This window comes from Tauraco erythrolophus, chromosome 16 (genome assembly GCF_009769465.1).
Source record: "Tauraco erythrolophus isolate bTauEry1 chromosome 16, bTauEry1.pri, whole genome shotgun sequence".
NCBI lineage: Eukaryota > Metazoa > Chordata > Aves > Musophagiformes > Musophagidae > Tauraco > Tauraco erythrolophus.
Window position 1 is genome coordinate 10,909,665 of NC_141480.1, and position 18,293 is coordinate 10,927,957.

General features: G+C 44.3%; 1 protein-coding gene across 1 annotated transcript in view; it reads right to left on the reverse strand.

Annotated features, from left to right (window-relative positions):
* Positions 1 to 1,304: 1,304 nt before the first annotated feature.
* Positions 1,305 to 18,293, reverse strand: part of NSG2 (neuronal vesicle trafficking associated 2) — a 38,084-nt gene continuing 21,095 nt past the window's right edge. The window contains exons 4-5 of the mRNA XM_086621435.1: positions 4,767 to 4,877; positions 1,305 to 3,229 (exon numbers count right to left, since the gene is read on the reverse strand). Of these exons, the coding sequence (XP_086477561.1) occupies positions 3,038 to 3,229; positions 4,767 to 4,877 (303 nt within the window). The 3' untranslated portion in view covers positions 1,305 to 3,037. The remainder of the gene's footprint in view (positions 3,230 to 4,766; positions 4,878 to 18,293) is intronic.

Genomic DNA, 18,293 nt, shown 5'->3' on the forward strand with positions numbered 1-18,293 from the left:
TTTAATCAGCATTGAAAACATAGGATCAACCTTGAAGGAGGCTTTTAAAGACTGCAATAAGATGTACTGAAATTCAATTTACGCTTTCCCCTCTCTCTGTTACTGTGATTAAAAGACGTGGTTGATCTTGGAAGCTCTACTGCAGCTTGCAAAAAAAAAAAAAAAGGAATAACAACATTCACAGTAATGGAACTTGGAGCTGGAGTTGGGGTGTTTGGTTTCTTTTGCTCTCCCATGAGTCCTCCATGGGTCTTGTTTTTCCATTCTGCTCCATACAGATTTTGATCTTTCCTTTATTAAATAGGAATGGTTATCCCTACTGACTCACTTATCTAATAATAGCTAGAACCTTTTAATTGAAATGATTTGATTCCTGGGTGGTTTAGATTAAAGTAAACATACAGTTAGAGTATTATTGGGAAAGTGGCAATAGAAATACCATGGTCAAATTATCCTGTGACTCAATTCTGCAAAGCGCATTGAATCCTTTTTAATACATTTCACAAGTACTCAGTGGTGACTTCTGACAGCAGAGTGGTTTCTCTCCTACGGTAGCTCAATTTCACAACTCTGAATACACTTTTTTTGGAAGGAAAACCACCCAAAGGTTTTTATAAAACATTCTTTAGCCTTTGGGAATGAGCCAATTTAATGCCAGAGTATCACTCCATTTCAAAGAGTTGAAGGATCTGAGGAAATACAATCTGTTTTCCAAACAATGTGAGATGAATATAGTTGTGGTTTTGTTAGAAATCAAGCTGCAGAGTTTGGATACAGGGCTCAACTTTTTCAAAGTTCAGCCATGGCTCTTGGTTTGTCAGCTCTATCTCTCTGCAGCGCTCTTTGTGTAACGGCCCTTCTTAGGGCCTGCTCCAGCACGGATGAACACTTGCACTGCGAGTAGATGGCACAGGAGACATTGCTGCCAGCCCAAGTTTCTGTCATTCATTGGCCTTAAAATGGGAAGCGAAGGGAAGTCTCTCTGTAAAATCACCAAAGCAAGCTTCAATTGCTTTGAAGATCACCTTGAATTTAATTACAGTCTTCCAATTTGCAATTGAAAAATGGGCTGGAACAGAAGGAATAAACCCCTAGCCACTACAGGGGAAAACTGCAAGCTCTGAAATTGCTTCCTGAAAGCCAAAGCCACCTCGAGTCCCCTGCAAAGGTGCCGTCTCAGCTGCAGCCACACTCGGCAGTGCCAGGCACGCACACATCACCACCCGCCACCTCCCAGCCCACGGCACCAGTCGCCAAAAAAAAATACCTGCTGGAGCCACAGAGACGCTCAGTCACATCTAGCTTTATTTTAATCCCGTCAGAAAAGTTCAAGAATTACACCAAAAAATACTTCAGTCTCTGCTACCTACTGACAAAAAATACACCACAAAATTATAAACTGTTCAGTGGTTTGCTGGAGTTTTGATTACTGGTGGAGGGGAAGGTTTGTACATTTTGAGTGAGAAATGAATTTACAGGTGGAAGGGGAAGGAAGGATAGGAAATCAGACAATGGCATTTGGCACTACATTTTTAGCTACACTATACAGTTATTTATCATGATGCCTTTTAGGACTGAGGAGTTCTGCCCTCATTTACACCTTCTAGTGTCTATGTATGTGAAATGGAGGACAAAACTGCCCAACGCGGGGGAAGAAAGGGCCAGTTCCTAATTTCCATCCCAGCCTAGCCACAAATCTGAAAAAGCAGCCTTAGCCAAATGTGAGCCTTGTCCTCCCTGCACACTCTGCTCCTGCTGCTCAGTCACCCTGCTTGTGCTGCCGAGGAGCAGAGCTGCTTTGCAGTGACAACTTGCAGCTCTGAAAATCCCTTTTTTTTTTGAAATCCCACCAGTCTGCACTAATTGCACATGCCATTTGTGGAGAGAGGATGTTTTACATTGGTCAGGACTGGATTAAGCTTGGGGTCTGGTCTGTGTTTGCGAGCACAGATTTGATGGGACCAGTACCCTGAGAGCATGCTATGGCCATCCCTCTCTAACGACCTAGAATGACATTAAATACTGAAGTATCTGAAGTTGGAGGAAAGCAGGAGCATCCCATTTCAAGGGTGAGGGAAAATTAGGGGCTGAAAAGTTACAGGCTTAATACTGTTCTATACTAACCACTCTTGAGAGGCTCCTCATCTACTTGTCCCTTGGTGACCCTCCAGAGAGAGGTCCCAAAGGATGAAGCCTCACGTAACTTGCCAAAGGTCATGCAGGAAATCTGTGCCAGCTGCAGAAACAAAGCCCCGATCTCCTGACTCAGAGCCCTGTGCTCAGAAGTATATTCTTAATTTCACTGCAGCAGCCCTCGTCTGCTTCCGCCCTGCTCCATATCCAAATACTGACCAGGATTTCAGCCTCAGAGCCCAGCCGAGATCACCAGCACAGTGGTGGCTCATTACAAATGCCTGGATCTTTCTGGATTTACTTAGGCCACTGTGCAGGGCTGTGTGTGCATGTGTGTTTGCACGTGTGCGTGCTTCGAGGGTGGGGGCATGCTTGTATTCCTCTATCAGGAAATGAACACTGATGCTGGATTCAATTTGACAGCAACACACCCCCCCTTCGGCAAGCTGAGCAACATCACAAAGTCTTTGCAACTGGTTCTCTCTACCCTCTCTCTCAAAAGGATTTCAGCTGTTCCTTCACATGCAAAGCCATGTCACAGCTTTCCAGCAATGATAAAACTTTGCGGGATTCTATTTGCTGTTTTTATCCTCTCTGGCTGTTTATCTAATTTGCTTTTTTTGTTTTTTAATTTCTTTTTCTAACAAATAGTTAAGCAATGATTTAAAAATATTTGTACATTGTAAGGTACAGTCAACATCAAACATGCCTTTGTACAAGAGCTGGACTCAGTTACAAATCAACGAGAACAATGCACGAAAAGAAATATCCATTAAGATGACTCCTGCACTTGGGTTTTATTTATTCCTGTTGTGCTGTCAGCACAGCACCCTCAGCTAGAGCAATGCAGTATAGACATGGTGTTCCCTCACCCTCCCACTTTGCCCATCACCGTTTGTTAACTTTAATGACCTTCTGTCTTGGCAGCCTTGGCTTCGTGGTTTACCGATCCTGAAGACAGCCAGGGCGATACGGCCCGGGAGCTGGTCTGCTTGGCCATGCTGTAGTGGCTGATGACGGTGTAGAACCTGCCCCGGGAGTTGGAATCCTGTGCGGAGTAGTACGCATCCAGCGAGGCCGGGATGCACCGCTTGTGCTGGAAGCAGGGAAAAAGCAAAAGAGGTAAAGAGTGGTCTCATCAGCCTCGGGCTCTCACTTTAAAAATCTCTGGGTTAGCTGTTTGCACGGGATGACATTGGCCTCAGACTTGCTGCAGCGAGAGCGTCTGCTGCGCAGCCCCGACCGCCCTTCCGTGCCTTGGGAACACAAAGTTTAGAGTCGGGCAGCAGCCTTCAAAACATGTTGCTACTGGCAACCCCAACCGCAGGCTGATTTCATCCACGGATGGGAAACAGGGACTGTACCATGAAGGTCTGACTGGTTCGGTACATTACCGCACGCGCAGAGACCCAGGCCCCTTGCCAGAGCCCTGGCAGCACTGGCTGAGCAGCTCTTACCACATGCTGGACTGAAAGCTCCGTAGAGGGAAGTCTAGAGTTAATCCTCAGACAAGTAGAGGACAGGCAGAGGCAGAAAAACCTGCTTACATGTTGCTCTGTCACAGTGTGTTGTCTCTGACCTGTGGGATGACCATCCTGGCGGGGACAGTAGGAAGCATGGCCCAACTGGCCAGCCCTGGTCAGAGCTTCTTGTCTGTGCAGACACTGCCCATGCATCTGCCCTGTGCCAGGGTGGACACTTGTGTGCTAAGAACTGCACAGATAAAACAATTCGCTTTGCAACAGCTGTAAAAGAGCAACCAAACGGTAACAAATGCCGGATCGGTTGGTATTCACCGGAGCTGAAGTAGCACCAAGGACACAAAGGGCCCCAGGTACAATTATTATTAGATTATGAGATACCTCAACTCCAGTTCAATGTGATTAACTGAAATCTGAGTCCAAAACCTTTAATCTTTTCATAAGTTCAAGTTTGGATCCAATTCTGAAATTTATGACTCAGTCCTTACTTCGTTTTTATACAACCTAAGAGAATAATTCACAATGACTAAATATCAACACCCTCACTCTATTTTCCAACCCACAGAGTATCCCTAGCGTGGTCAAGACTCCTGTGAGTTTACGAGTTCATTCACAGTAAGGAGTCAGTGCACTGTTTTGTAAACTTTTTTTTTTTTTAGAATCTCGATGGATCAGTCAAATAGTTCTCTGAATATTCAGCAGGGTTTTAGCAATTAAGTTACATGTTTTGTTCTTGATAGAGGCTCAAAAGCACCTAAAAATGAGCTACATGGGCAAATTCAGACTTCTTTCACAAAGGACACATGCACCAGCACTCTGGGAGTTTGCTTTGCGTTAAAACGCATGCCAGTAAACCTCAGCCACTTGAACGTGTGGGAAGCAAATGCGGGATTCCAGCTGCAATAAATCCATTCACAAACATGACGGATTGTTCCTGAACATCTGTCTGCAGTGTTCACCAAATGCTAATCCCAACAATTACAGTGTAACAGTAGCTGATGGAGGCAGATGCAAGTCCACATTTCCCATAACGGTTTTCCCATTTCAACACATTCTTGCCAAATGTTCTGTTTGGCCTGGTCAGAAAGGCAGACTAGACTGTAACCATGTAGTCAATTATCTCAGGCAATTCATCCATCTGAAGTTTCTTACCTTATAAACAAATCCATCTGGGCAACTGTGGTCGTAAGTAAAGGCTTTGTATACCACAAGAAACACTATGCAGGCAAGGAAGGCAAGAGCCAGGCTTATGAGAATAGTGACCTACAAAAGAGGGATAATGTTACTCCACATATGTTAAAACGGCATATGAGCAACCTCATAATTAAATGACTTACAGTAACAGCCATCCTAACAGACTGCAGTCTTCACTCCGCTGTGCAGTACTTAACTAAGCATGGTAATTGAATGAGTGCTAGATGCAATAGCCCTGAATTCTCACATCTTTTCCATCCCCCCACAGACCTTCAGGAGCGCACATTCCTGTATTTAACCCCTCGCAAATGCACGGATTTTGCTGAAGCATGTGGTGTTCTCGGCAGCTTTGTGTTCCCATCCTCCCAGCTGTTCAACCAGCAGCATCATCTGCTGGCCCAGCAGGACCTGCTGGCGGCCAGAGTCCACATTCGGGGTCTAATCTGTGCAGATAAGCTGCCTCACACCCATGGCGAGATCCCACTTTTCTGATAGCGGCGGTAGGTGAGCAGGTAGGAATAATGAAGCCTTTGTAGCAAACATGCTTTGGGCCTCCTGGGCAACGCAAGGAGGATAAACTGTGCCTTGCAGAAGGGAGGGCAGGAGAAAGGGAATCCTTCTCTGTTTATCAAAGCTGTAAAAGGAGAATACCCCAACCACTGACAAAGGCCAGCATGTAAATCCTGCAGCATGTCCAAGAGCAGATGCCAGTGTTGGAGGTACCAGGCCCAGTTATTCCCCCTCTTCTCATTCCCAAGCAGGTTACTTTGCTGCGCCATTCTGTTTCTTTGCTGTAGCTTCCTTCTCTCCAGCCCTTCCACATCGCTCCTAAATTTTTCATTCAACAGCAAGTTTCCTGGCCCCATTCAGACATCTCGACTGAGGCCCTGATCCTTCATTTTACCTGAGCTGTGTCCTCCCTAAGGACTGAGCAAGGGTCCCAAATGTATTCTCGTTCTCCCCTTCCCCAAAACTTTCTTGGTCCCAGCTGGTAATTCAGCAAATACAGCATAAAAGGACTTCAGCATCTGGACTTCTACTGCCTAAACAACCCATCCTGTCGAGACTGCTGTCTCACACTTATCTGGATTGGCATGAAAAAATACAATAATCCCTGGGGCTCCAGTGTTACCATGCAAACTAGAGTTCCAAATCCAATGAACTCACTTACAGAGATGATGGGGGTGGGAAGAGCAGTAGGGGAAACATTTAAAGCTGCTGTGTGGCCAGCAGCATGGGCAGGGAGCATTGGCAGCTCCCCAGCTGGCTCTGTCTGGTTGGGACTGGGCACCAGCAGCACATGTTCTGCAGGATGCTCACCTGAATGGGGCAGGGGCTGCAGCATTCTTGTGCTCCACCTGCGTGACAGCTCACGCTGAGCAAGTTCCTACAGCAAAAGTTTGAGGTCAGGCATGGGTTTACAGGAGGGACAGCAATCAGCGAGGCTTCCTCCTACCCATGACCTCAATCTGTTTGCTTCAGAATCTCACTTTCCCATTGTGGCACCAGAAGCCGAGCCGAGGGCTGCAAGTTTTCCCTGGTTGCATCAAAACCCAAAAACCCACCCACTGAGAGAACCTCAACGGCAGGACGTGGCAGGGACTGTGTGTGCCTGACTCCGGCTAATGCCCCTGCCTGCGGGCGTGCTACCACCACACCATGCATGTGCTTATCCTTCAAAACATGCCCCCTCCCATATCAGGGCTGCACCTACCTGTACTAAAGGCAATCATTATCTTTTACTGCCCTAGCAAGAGAAAGTCCCAAAATTTTCAGCTCTACCTAGTCATTCAGGGTTCATCCACCTTTTTGTCGTTACAGTTATGTCACAGTCCTCTTTATTTTCTTGCACAAGTGTTCAAGGAAATTGAATAGTAGGTCCAGGCAGTTGCTCCTTAACTAACGTGTAGGAGACTGGTGATGGTATGAAGTGATGAAAAACAGAGGTAATTCCTACAGAATAGTGGACAAGCTTGTCAGGAACAGCAGCTACTAAAGAGCAAGCTGGCCACATCTCAGAATTCATCAATGTAATATTATTAATATAACAATAATATTAGGTAATATTAGTAATATTGTATCAATAAAGATATACTAATTGCTTAATATTGGTTCACACTGAATTTTGCTCTAATTCTTGCCTCCAATCATCGTAGCAGCTATAATCCTGAGAACCTGTATGATATGCAATCCCTGCACAGGCTCAAAGGGGCCACTAGAATTGCTTGCATTGCAGAAAAGACTTCTCATCCTCATCAATCCTACAGAAAGATGCACTTCCTGGTGAGATGTATTCCTACATCTCACACAGCACACTGGAAATATTACTCAGAGAAGCTAAAGCAGCCCTGGCAATGCGACCTGCAATGCTGGAAGATCCAGAGATAGAATTTTGGTGGCTGTTTTAAGACAAAGAGTGAAGGTAAATCTGCATGTATGGTGTTAAATCTGACCCAACACATCCAGCTCAAAACTCAGGAAAAAGAGAGGTATGGAGACTATATCTAGCAGAAGAGATTTGTAAGTTCACTGTTAAGTCAGAATATTTTAGAATAAAGTACCGAAAGGTAAGCAAATTGGGACTAACAGGCTTTTCCAGTAACGAACAGTTCACAGAAGCCCCGATCCGCCTTTTAGAATCACCGCTCATATTAACCTCCTCCTTGGGGCCTAATCTGCTGCAAAATAGGTCAATTAAGCAAAAGGCAGCTGCAGAGGGAGAAGCACTTACTGCTGGATGTCCTCAGAGAACAAGTGTAAGAGTCCCGGTGTGCTGAAAAGGTAGCTGGGAGAAAAGGAGTACAGTTGTATGAATTGCACTATTCTGACCAAGAAAATATGAGCTCCACCTCCTCTCCATCAAAGCACACTTGCCTGCAAGTTTAAATGGAAATATTTCAGGCCAGCTTTATGGTAGTCCATGGGTTCCCAGTCTGGGGAAGCCACGTCCCTTGTCATAGTGCTGAAGAGGAAGAAGTCTCAGTTGGATTTTAGAGAGATAGAAATGGAATCTACCATGATTTCTGCCCCAAAGAGAAGTCATATTACACCTGAAAAAAAAGTTAAAATGTCACTTGGAAAAAGTAGTGTCAAAAAGAGAGACTCCTGGATTAAGTATGCTAACACTCTTTACTTTTTCCAATAGGAGACCTGGGAAAAAGGCCCCTCTCCAACCATCACAACCCAGCTCCAGGAGGCCAACGTGGAAGAGCATTTCATCTGTAGAATAAATGTCCATAAACTCTTCCTCATTTAAAAGAGGAGCATATTAGGCCTGGTACTTCCTCCGATAACAATTTACATAGTTACACAAGGATGACAAAGACACAAATCCCCTTTGAGGTTAGTTTGAAGGCACTAAAGCAAGACATATATCTTACTCTACAATAGCCAATGCTTAGAGAGCAGCCCTGGCTAGGAATTCAGAAAATAAGAAATGCTCGGCTCTCCAGTTTGGTTGCACTGTCCTAAATACAATGTACCATTAAAAAAGAAATCTTGCTTAGGTGTAACTTGAAGGAACAAACTTGTGCTCAGGGCAAAAGGAAGAGACAAAGGGTAATGAAATTACACCAAACACCACTGGGAATGCACAGAGCGTAACTCAGTGAGAAAGTCTCTCTTGTTCCTAAGCAATAAGAAACTGCTCATCCTCCGGCTTTCTTTAGTAAATACAACCTTCATCATCAAGGCTAGCAAGAGCTGCACACCAGCACAATGCACACACCCTGTGCATGCAATTCCTCCTGCCCTGATGCCTGCCTGGTTCCTTTCTCCCCCTCTGCATCCCCATTTCCTCCATCCCAGAAGGATTCCTCGAGGCCGACTGCATTTAGAGAAGAGGCTGGGAAAGGGGAATATCCCTGAATGATGGGATGTCTCCCTCACCCAGAATGACTGTGTCTGCCTTCCCCAAGAGTTGCCACCAAAGTTGCTTTGAAGGCTTCTCACTCTGATCCGGGTAAAATGGCCACGTTCTTCCCGTAGCCTTCACAGAAAGAAAAAACCCAGCTGTGTGGAGCAAGAACGAAAGCCTCTTCTTTTGTTAAATACCCCACGTACACACACAGCCTATGGAAATGACCATTAGCAATGTGATTTAACTAGTTACTTTCCCCCTGCCTGCCCACTGAGCCCCTAAAAGTAAGAAAAGCTCCCGCAGGGGGATTGGACTAGATAATCCTTTGAGGTCCCTTCCAATCCCTAACATTCTGTGATTCTGTGACTCTGTGAAATTCCCCTCTGCTCTGTCGCTCTGCTCTGGCAAAGCGCTGACACCCAACTCATCACCTCCCAGAAGCCAGTCCCTGCCCTGAGCTCTTCCCTCCCTCCAGTGCGTAAATGAGCCCATCCTCACCTCCCTCCTGCCATTTCATGCACTTGCAAAATTACAGCATGACACAATATTACACACGATGATACACAGCTTAAAATTGCTCTGGGATGGAATGTCACCAAAGATGTTAAAACCCAGAGGAAAGGGAAGAAAAATCCACCCCCGGATAGTTTGCCACGCCGGAGCTCAGATCCACCTCTCCAGCTATTTCAGAGCATACAAAGCTTCATTGACATTCAAACACCAAAGAATCACAGAGCTGCAATACCTAATAAACCTCCACTTTTTTTTTATGATTAACATGAACCTTGGCAGTCTCTAAGCAATATAAACACTCACAGAGGGGAAATAAAATTTAGTGAGCAGATAAAACCTAGAAGTGCTGCAGGCATGAATCTGTCACGTGTCACTGCTCCAGTGGGTAAAAGAAGGGGGAGATTCGCCCGCCCCTTCCCCGAAGTCTTACATGGTTCCCAAAGGCTCCCTTAAGAGGGGAGTGTCTGATGGAATGGAGAAGAGAGAACATCGTTACCACACCAAAAAAAAATCCCATCCTCTACAAAACATGGAAAAAGGCCCTTAACATGCGTGAAAGATGATGCCAACCTCCCATCAACCGCAGCGCGCTTGGGTTGGTTCCTCCTCTTTCCCATAGATGAAGTTCATGGTGCATTTTCACAACAGCACGGATAAAAACGAGATGCATCCTCATCAAGCAACAGGACACACGCTGCCACTATGTTTTGTTCCAGTGAAATGATATCTAATTGCAGTGGTGTTCCAGTTAACCTGGCTTTCGTGTTGTCCATCAAAGTATCCTTCCTCTTTGACTTCAACAGCTGCCCATGTTTTTTTTAACCAAAAATTCCCTTTTTCTCTCTCTAGCTACAATGAAAAGCCTTATTTAAAAGCAAACCAGAGAACAACGCCACATCCAAACAGCAGGGCATTCTTTCAATAGCCTTTTCCATTGCAAGGCTTCTACATTTTCACTCCTTATTGTTTTCCTCGGCAAAAATTTTCTGGTTTGTGCCTTTAGTTTCCAGAGAGGGTGTGCACCCTTCACTCCCCACAGAAGTCAACAGGAGCGGGGAGCTGCTGGTCCCTCCAAAAATTGAGCCTCAGTGGCTTTGACAGCAATACTGGTAACCTGCCAAGCTACAGAGCCTGCAGGTACCCACACACCAGCGCTGGGTTGGTCCTGACCATCACACAAACCAGCGAGATATTCCGGTGCTTTACAGTCCTGAGAAACGCGACCTCCCTGGAAGTACCCAGGGGAAAAAGCAAGCGGAGAAAGGCAGACCCTGAACAGAGGCTGACAGGAATACTACTGCAAAGGGCAGATACTCATACGGAAGGATTTTCAGGCAGCGTAGGTGGGGGAAGGGTCCGTCAGCAGATGGCAGTTCCCTCAAATTTATGCACTGTTTGAACTGAGTTGACAAATATTTTTTTTCCCAGCGGGCACCGGATGCAGACGGCTCTCTGTTAGTATTCAGCATCCAGCCTGTGCTGGGGAGTTGTGGGGTGTGTGGTTTCGTTCCCACTTAAGCCACATGTTACTTGCATTAGCAGCTGGAGGAACATAACTTACAATCATGGCCCTGGTGTCATTCCACCTTTATGTTTTGTTCACAGTCTCCACTGATGGTGTCACACGCTACAAGGACTCAGCATAAAAATGGTTAAAAAAAAATTGGATAGGGAAAGAAAATAACACGGGCATTCAAACGCAAGCCACCTCACAGTGACACACAGAAGACATCCTACAAAACTGTGAAACAACACTTTTTGAAGAAGTAAAGGGTTGTTTTTTCTAACCCCAACCACAATTAATCTATGAAACTAATCACAATTAAGCCAGTAAATTTACTCTGTACAATACGGTTGGCAGAAGGAGCTCAGTGCGATTCCAAAAAGATGAGGCATTCACATGGAGAGTCTCCACATGGCTTGAAGCAGGGCTTAATAAAACAAAAGGCATTGTCCCCTCTTCCCCTAATGAGTTCTGGTATTTGATGGCATGAACCAGTCATTCAGACCCAGATCCACAAAGGCAGTCAGGTGTTTAAATCTCCTTCAGCTTCCAACAGGAAAAATCAGTAGGCACCTTCTGTAGGCTCGGATGTCGTCACAGAGTTAAGAAATCGTGCATTTGGGGTTTTCATACACTGCTCTGACACATCTGCCCCTGGGTCACTAAAATGGGTTTCCAAATGAGACGGTCAGTTGGTCTAGTGCAGCACTGAAATCCTTGTGCTCCCCTACTAAAACTCAAACCCATCACTGCTCATACTCAAGCAGCAGCCTTACCATCTGCTGTCTAAAATTCACTTGGAAAATCACCGTGTTGCCCTTTCTTTGGGGCGGAAAACAGCCGCATTCAGTCCAGCTTTGGAGGAACTCGGGAAGAACCGCCTGCTGTTTATGGATCAGGCATAAGCCCCAGGTGCCCAGGCATTTGAAACCACCCTCCATTTGCCACCTAAGTGGAGCAATTCTCAGGAAGCAAGCAGATGATGTGATCTCTATCAATCTGTCTGAAGAAAACAGGGCAGAATATCTCTTCCATGCTCATGCCACTCTTGCGAGAGGCAAGCAAGCAGGGATTTTCATCAGCGTGGGTGGCACTTCTTAGATATCAAGCATGATTATTTTTCTAAACCTAACAAATAGATGTTTGACTCTGGACACCTTTCCCACTGCTCAAAGCAAGCAATATATATGCTTATATACACTCAAAATAGGATTACAGCCAAGAAGATGCCACAATCAGGAAAAGCACTGCTGTCTATAGGAAAAACAGCCAGACAAGCAGCACCCAGAGAAGAGTTAATGCTCTGAGAGTGTGAAGTTGTGTGTTACTGCAAAGGATATCAGTTTAATTCCCAGCTGGAGATCACTTACCACGGAAAAATCCCTACAAAATTCTGCAGTTTTCCTAGTCTTAGCAGCTGTAGCAGGATTAAGGGACCTCAGAAGCCACATTCCTCTACCTGCTCCTGCACTTCAGTCTCACTCTCTTCACAATCAAGTTTGTCAGGAAAGGACACCACTGCTGATGCCATGCCTGGTTCCCCAAGATACCTTTAGTGTTGCTGGGTATTAGGAAATTTTGTGACCTTTAATAGGCATCTCAGTTGAAGAAATTCTCGTTTTTAATTTTCTCTTTGTAGAAGAAGAAAGATTCTGAATGAGGCAGAATTTATTATAAACAAAATTGGCAGAAATTCTGTCAAGATTATTTTCATAGAAGGGCATCACAGCTACACTTGGACAGGCAACAAGGCTCCTTCCATAGTTACACCTGGAAACCTATTAATACATTGACAACCTAGACAACTTGCATACAAGGGAAAAAAAAAAATCACAAAATCATCAATCCATTTGCCACAGTGCCAGTCCCAGAGGTCCTGAAGGGGCATCTGTAAGGGCATCTCAGTATACACTCATAGATTCATGACCTCATTATAAGGATTTTTACTTGACAGTGAAAAATTCAGGAAAGTAATTTTTTTCCCCTTCATCCCGTAACTTCTTCCAGTTGGTAGTTAGATGTAAGATTGACAAGATTACATCTCAACATGAAAACTACAGCTAAAGTGAAAGACTCAGGAGCACTTCCCAGGTCCTGGATCCAGCTATCCTGGCTGCCTCCTACCTGTACATCAGGATGGAATCCAAGCAGGAACCACTCCATCATTTGAATTCAGGTTGTTAAAGTAAGAAAACTCAGGCACGTAGGCAGGGAGGGAGCCACAGGCTGACAGGTCACTCAGACGGATCGACCAGGGCGATAAGGACTCTGAAATACACCCCAGGAAGAGCTGCTCCACTGTTTAGATTCAGCCAAGGAAATGAGATGGTGCATTGCCCAGCACCCTGCTGTACAGCCTGATCTGCTCTGCAGGTAAAAATGATTAGGCTGCACTTCTTCGAAAATGGCATTTCACTTCTGATTTTTAACAATCTTTTTGTAGTAAGTTGCTGATGTTGATTTTATGGCAACAGCTTAGCCTCTGAAATTTTGAAAGGCTAACTGAAGAAAAGTGACACAATTGGGTCTTCTGCTTGATACTGTTCAAGAAGATGTAGGATTTGACCTTTATTATTACGGCACAGCTTTATTCCAGATTGTGTCCAGATTCTTAAGTAGCATCTCTTAGGAGATGCTTTGCAAGAGGGAAACATCCTCAGTCATGTACCTAAATCTTCAGAGCCATGGGAAAATACTCCTTAGTGATGCACAGCTTCTTATACCCAGCTTAAGGTTTTTGGTCCTTTATCTTAGAATTCATAACTACAAATCAATTCGGCCCAAATCTCCTAAGAACACTGAACACTATCCATGAGGATGGTATCATCTTAAGGTCCAAAACCATCCCACATCTGCTCTGCTATTTCATGGGTTCCTTTCAGTTCAAAAGACTCACAGCGTAGAGAAAAGAGAGGAGCATTTCTCCAACTACCCTAAAGCCTCAAAGGTATGCACTTGAAACAGCACTAGCTGTCTCTGAGCCAGTTTGCTATCCCAGCCATGTCCCCGTTGGCTCTACACATCTCTGCATGCACCACTCCACCACTACTACAGCAGTGAACTTCTCCAAGTTTGCAAATCTTAAAAAGAAAGTCTGTGTTCCGAGATGACTACATACCCACCAGCAATTCCTCTGCTCTGCGCCTTGTAGAGCTGTAAGTGCAGCATGAGTGTGGAACAAGAACACCGTGTTTCTAAGCAATTTGTCAAATAATTAAATTATGCACACAATAACTAGCTGGCTCAATTATATTAGCCAGTCTCCATCATGTCATATAATTCCTAGTGGCTGTTTAGGCACTAATAGCCTCAGATCTTTTCAACTGTGTCTGGTGCCAGCTGTGGTCTGCATGACATCTTTCTGTGCCAAGTCAAACCCCTTGAATGGAAAATGCATGGCTCAGTTTCCAAGCCCCCATTCCTTATGGAAGTTCTAAAATGGCATTTGCAATAAGGATGCTTCCATCATGTAAAATTAGTGAATTTCCACTTAGGTAAATAAAAAGCTCTGTTTGGTTTGCTTTTTCTTTTCTGCCATTTAACACCATTAAAAAAATCCTTCATCAGAATGAGCTGGTATATCCAGATGCTAATACTGTTTCTAGGAACACCAAATAAATACATGCCCTTTTTGACAGAACATACAAGTGTTTAAATGTCTTTTCCCTCTTTTCCTACAAGAATATTTTCTTTCAACTATCATAAGCCTTCTCTCCTTATTTCTGTGACTCTACTACCTTCAAAAGAAAAGAAGCAAAACTCCAAAATTAAACAAGTGGGGTAATGCAGGAACACTGCTTATAAAGGTGCTTTTCTTCCCAAAGCCATGGTCCTAATAACACTTGACATACCATTTCATGAGCTGAGCAGTGCTGGAAGAGGCTTCTTCCAGAACAGTAATTTGAGATGGTTTTTCAATTAATGAGATTGCACTAGACAGACACATCATCTCCACAGCTAAGCTGCATTGTGACATTTCCTCTGGTCACTTCACGTGGGACATTACAATGGATGCCTCAGCTCATCAAGGCCCTTTTTAAATGCATTAACAGGAATACAAGATAAATCAAGTCATCAATAAAGCGTCTCCTTGCCTACGCTTTGCCTGCCAAGACTCAACCTCCGAAGAATCTCATACATGCAAAATCATCTCCTCTCCTCGCTTCCCTCACGCTGGATTTGGAGCAGGGAAGGCATCAGGAGCCCTGAGTAAGAACGAGTCCAGGGATTAGCACACGGCGACATTCCTGGGAAACACAGGCTGTGTTCCTTGCTCTGCGCTGGCTTTCTTTGACACCTGACACACACTTGGGTCCGGCCTCACGACTTGCTCCCCAACGATACTCACAGATGCTCCAGCAAGATCCACCAAAAGCTGCAAGCACCTAAGTCTCCAAAAGCTCGGCTTTCTCTGGGCCTCTGTGTGCAAAACCACCCAAGCACCAACCCCATCCTACGGCCAAGGATCAGGCTGGTTCTAAGGAAAAGCTTTTGCTTTATGAAATTACCTTTTTCCACAGGCCAGGGCAATTTTTGAAGCAAATCTTTCAGACTTGAGTATCGATGTACTGGGCTAAGGTACAAAATGGTATTTCTCCAGCCATGTTTTCCTGTGTATTCGCCTCCAACCACTTTCTTATATTTTGATTTTACACATGACACTATCATTTTCCTTATCAGCCATCACAACAGAAGACTAGATTTAAAAATGCCCAGAACAATTTAAGCTCTTTATGTGCCAAAGCAGGAGATAACGCCCCCCTACTACTCCCCAGTCCCATGGACGACTTAGATAAAATGAAATCAAAGGTCAAGTTTGCACATATTAAAACACCTTTGCTCAGTGTACCCTTGTGGTTAAAAAAAATCAATTGGAAGTTTGTTCCTTCAAGAAGGTCAACATATTCACATGCATTTCAGCACCTATGCCTACCATCACGGGTCAGGAAATAAAGCTAACAATATGGCAGCATTCATGGTTCGGTACAGCCACTTCTCTTAAAAAACTTGCTATGTGGATGCTTCATACAAGGACAAAGCGAGGACTTGGCGAGCAAAGTGTCCCCTGGGTAACTTACGAATTAAAAGCCTTTCCATTTTAAATTAGACATGTGAAGCTGTATTGCTGCAAATGACTTACAAAAGCTACTCTTTTAAAAACAAACAACAAAAATGAATAATCTAGCTGATTACGATGCCTTCAGAGGCATGAGGCCAGTTCCATCAGCTGTGGATCTGGCCCAACAGGCTTAATGCATTTAATACATCTGCAAGTACTAACAAGAGAGAGCTCAGGTCTGTTTAACATTCAATCAGCAGCCTGTGCTGCTTTATAAATAGAGAGAATGAAACATTACATGGAAAAAAAAAATGTATGAGTGAAGCATTTCACTTCCCTGATTACTATTTTTTTTTTTGATAGCATTCTGTGGTTTGGCTAAAAGACTCAAACGTACTTTGTGACAGTCAATAAACTTTGCCTTGGCTTCAGTCAGCTGAAAACTCTTCCTCCTCCACCCCATCCAGTCCCTTTCACTACATGAGCCAAACTAGCATTAAGCACATTTCATTCTACCTCAAATGCTGACAAGAAAATTACTCAAGAAATAAGGTTTACTGTGGGGTGGCAGAGGTACCAGCATGAAACATGGCATTGTGTTGTTGAAGACAGAGATGTAGAGCAAGAAATCACTCAGAGTAAATGGAAACTGCAATTAAATTTTGTAATTAGCAGAATGGGTAGATCCATGCAGTCATTTATGAAAAATCTTTTTCAAGCATTTTGTTCCAAGGCAAAGGGTCAGTTGAGGTTTCTGCTCTGTCACTCCTTTCTTCTTCCAATATATCACGGTTTGGAGAATTCAGATTCAGCAGGTTTATCCCACAAACCCTTAGTCATGTGCATATTCTCTGTGACTTCCATTTTTAGACATATTCTGCATGGCAATTAACTTTCTTCTTCTCTCCAAAAATCAATTAAAGAAAAAAAAAATAACCCTGAAATAAATCTGAACAAATCTCTTCAACTGATTAATCTGTCAGTGCTCACAGATGGCAAAAATAAAATACATTTAAGGTGTTTTTTCTGACTCTATATTTGAGGTGTTTTTCTGGAAAAAAAAAAAAGTATGTGTATATGTTTCTGTAAAAAAGAATATAAAACAAGAATACACTTTAAGGAATGACCCATTCCATATAAAACCATGTCTTTTCCTTTCCTTTGCTTTGCTAGGTGGTCCCTAACCCAGTCATATAGAGCATTCTAGTTAAATCACAATATACTTTTCTTGTGTGCGTTTTTGACATGGAAACTCTTCCTGGCTTTACTTTCTTGGGACCTGGCCTGTACCAGAAAGCCAGGTATTAGCTGGGAACTCATACAAAAACCACATACTTTTACCCAGACAGGGGAAAGCTTTCAGGGTTTATAGTACCATACCTGGGGATGTGATCAGAAATATCTGTTTTCTGGCAGCTGAGCCACAAGTCCACATTCGATTCATCTTCACAGCTCTGAACTGTCACTGATGGCTCCATCAATCTACCTCCATGCAAGCTGTGAGACCAACTAGGACAGATGCGACCTATCCTCTTCTCGTCCCATTATAGGCAGAGGAGGAGAAGAATGATTTCTGAGCTAAGGCAGAAAGATGATGAGCAACATTTCTCACGTCCTTTCAGACACACCACAGTGAGAGTCTGAACCCATGCAGGTGCTGGCGTGCGTCGGATGTAAGTAGACACAAGGCCAGGGAGGGCTGGGCAGTGGATTTTTGAGAAAGGGGAAACTGTGACTGTCTGCATTGCAGTGGAAAATATTCAACCTCCAAAGACAAGGCAAAGCTTGGGCTCCAGAAACAAGTCACTCCATCACTGCCTGGAGAACCCTTAGGTGTAGTGAGAGCTGCCTGACACCCCTGCAGGAAGAACATGCCCACTGCATCTGAGCCCACTGGGAAAGGAGATTGCCTGATGATGATAACTGAGAACTCCCAAAGGGAGTGAATAAGCCTCCAAATCAGTCCCAGAAGACTGGAATCCACCACTTCACACTGACACCTCTCCAAGCCCCTCTTTGAATGCAAAACTCAACAGGAAAACACTATACCACCCCAAAGAGTGGTGGCAGTGCAAAAAGATGCCTGAATGCTGTCACCCCTGCTCCCCTGTGCCTGACACCTGCCTGATTTTCCTCCGTTTGGTCCCTTATTCTCTTGGATCACCCAGCCCATCCAAACGCTGTGCAGCCTGGAAACAACGTCTCAGCCACATTAGCAATTATCGCCAAAGTGAGAAAAATCTCTGTGTATTGGAGCGTGTTCCCTCCCTCGAGCATCACTCACATTAGTCAGTGTAATGGGATCTTTCAGCAGCCACTCTGCATCTTCCAGATAACCAATGTGATGTGGCAGTCGCCATGGTAACATTGTTATTGTTAGTATTAAAAAGCAGTAAGGAAAAATTGGCCTGCTCACACTCAGAGGAGTCCTTTCTCGGTGAGTTACTCATGCCCTATGGTAACTTAACAATAAAAGGAATCTTGGAATTTATTTAACTATTGAACAGACACAACGAAAAGCCCCGTGCCATTTTTCTGGGATTAATTCCT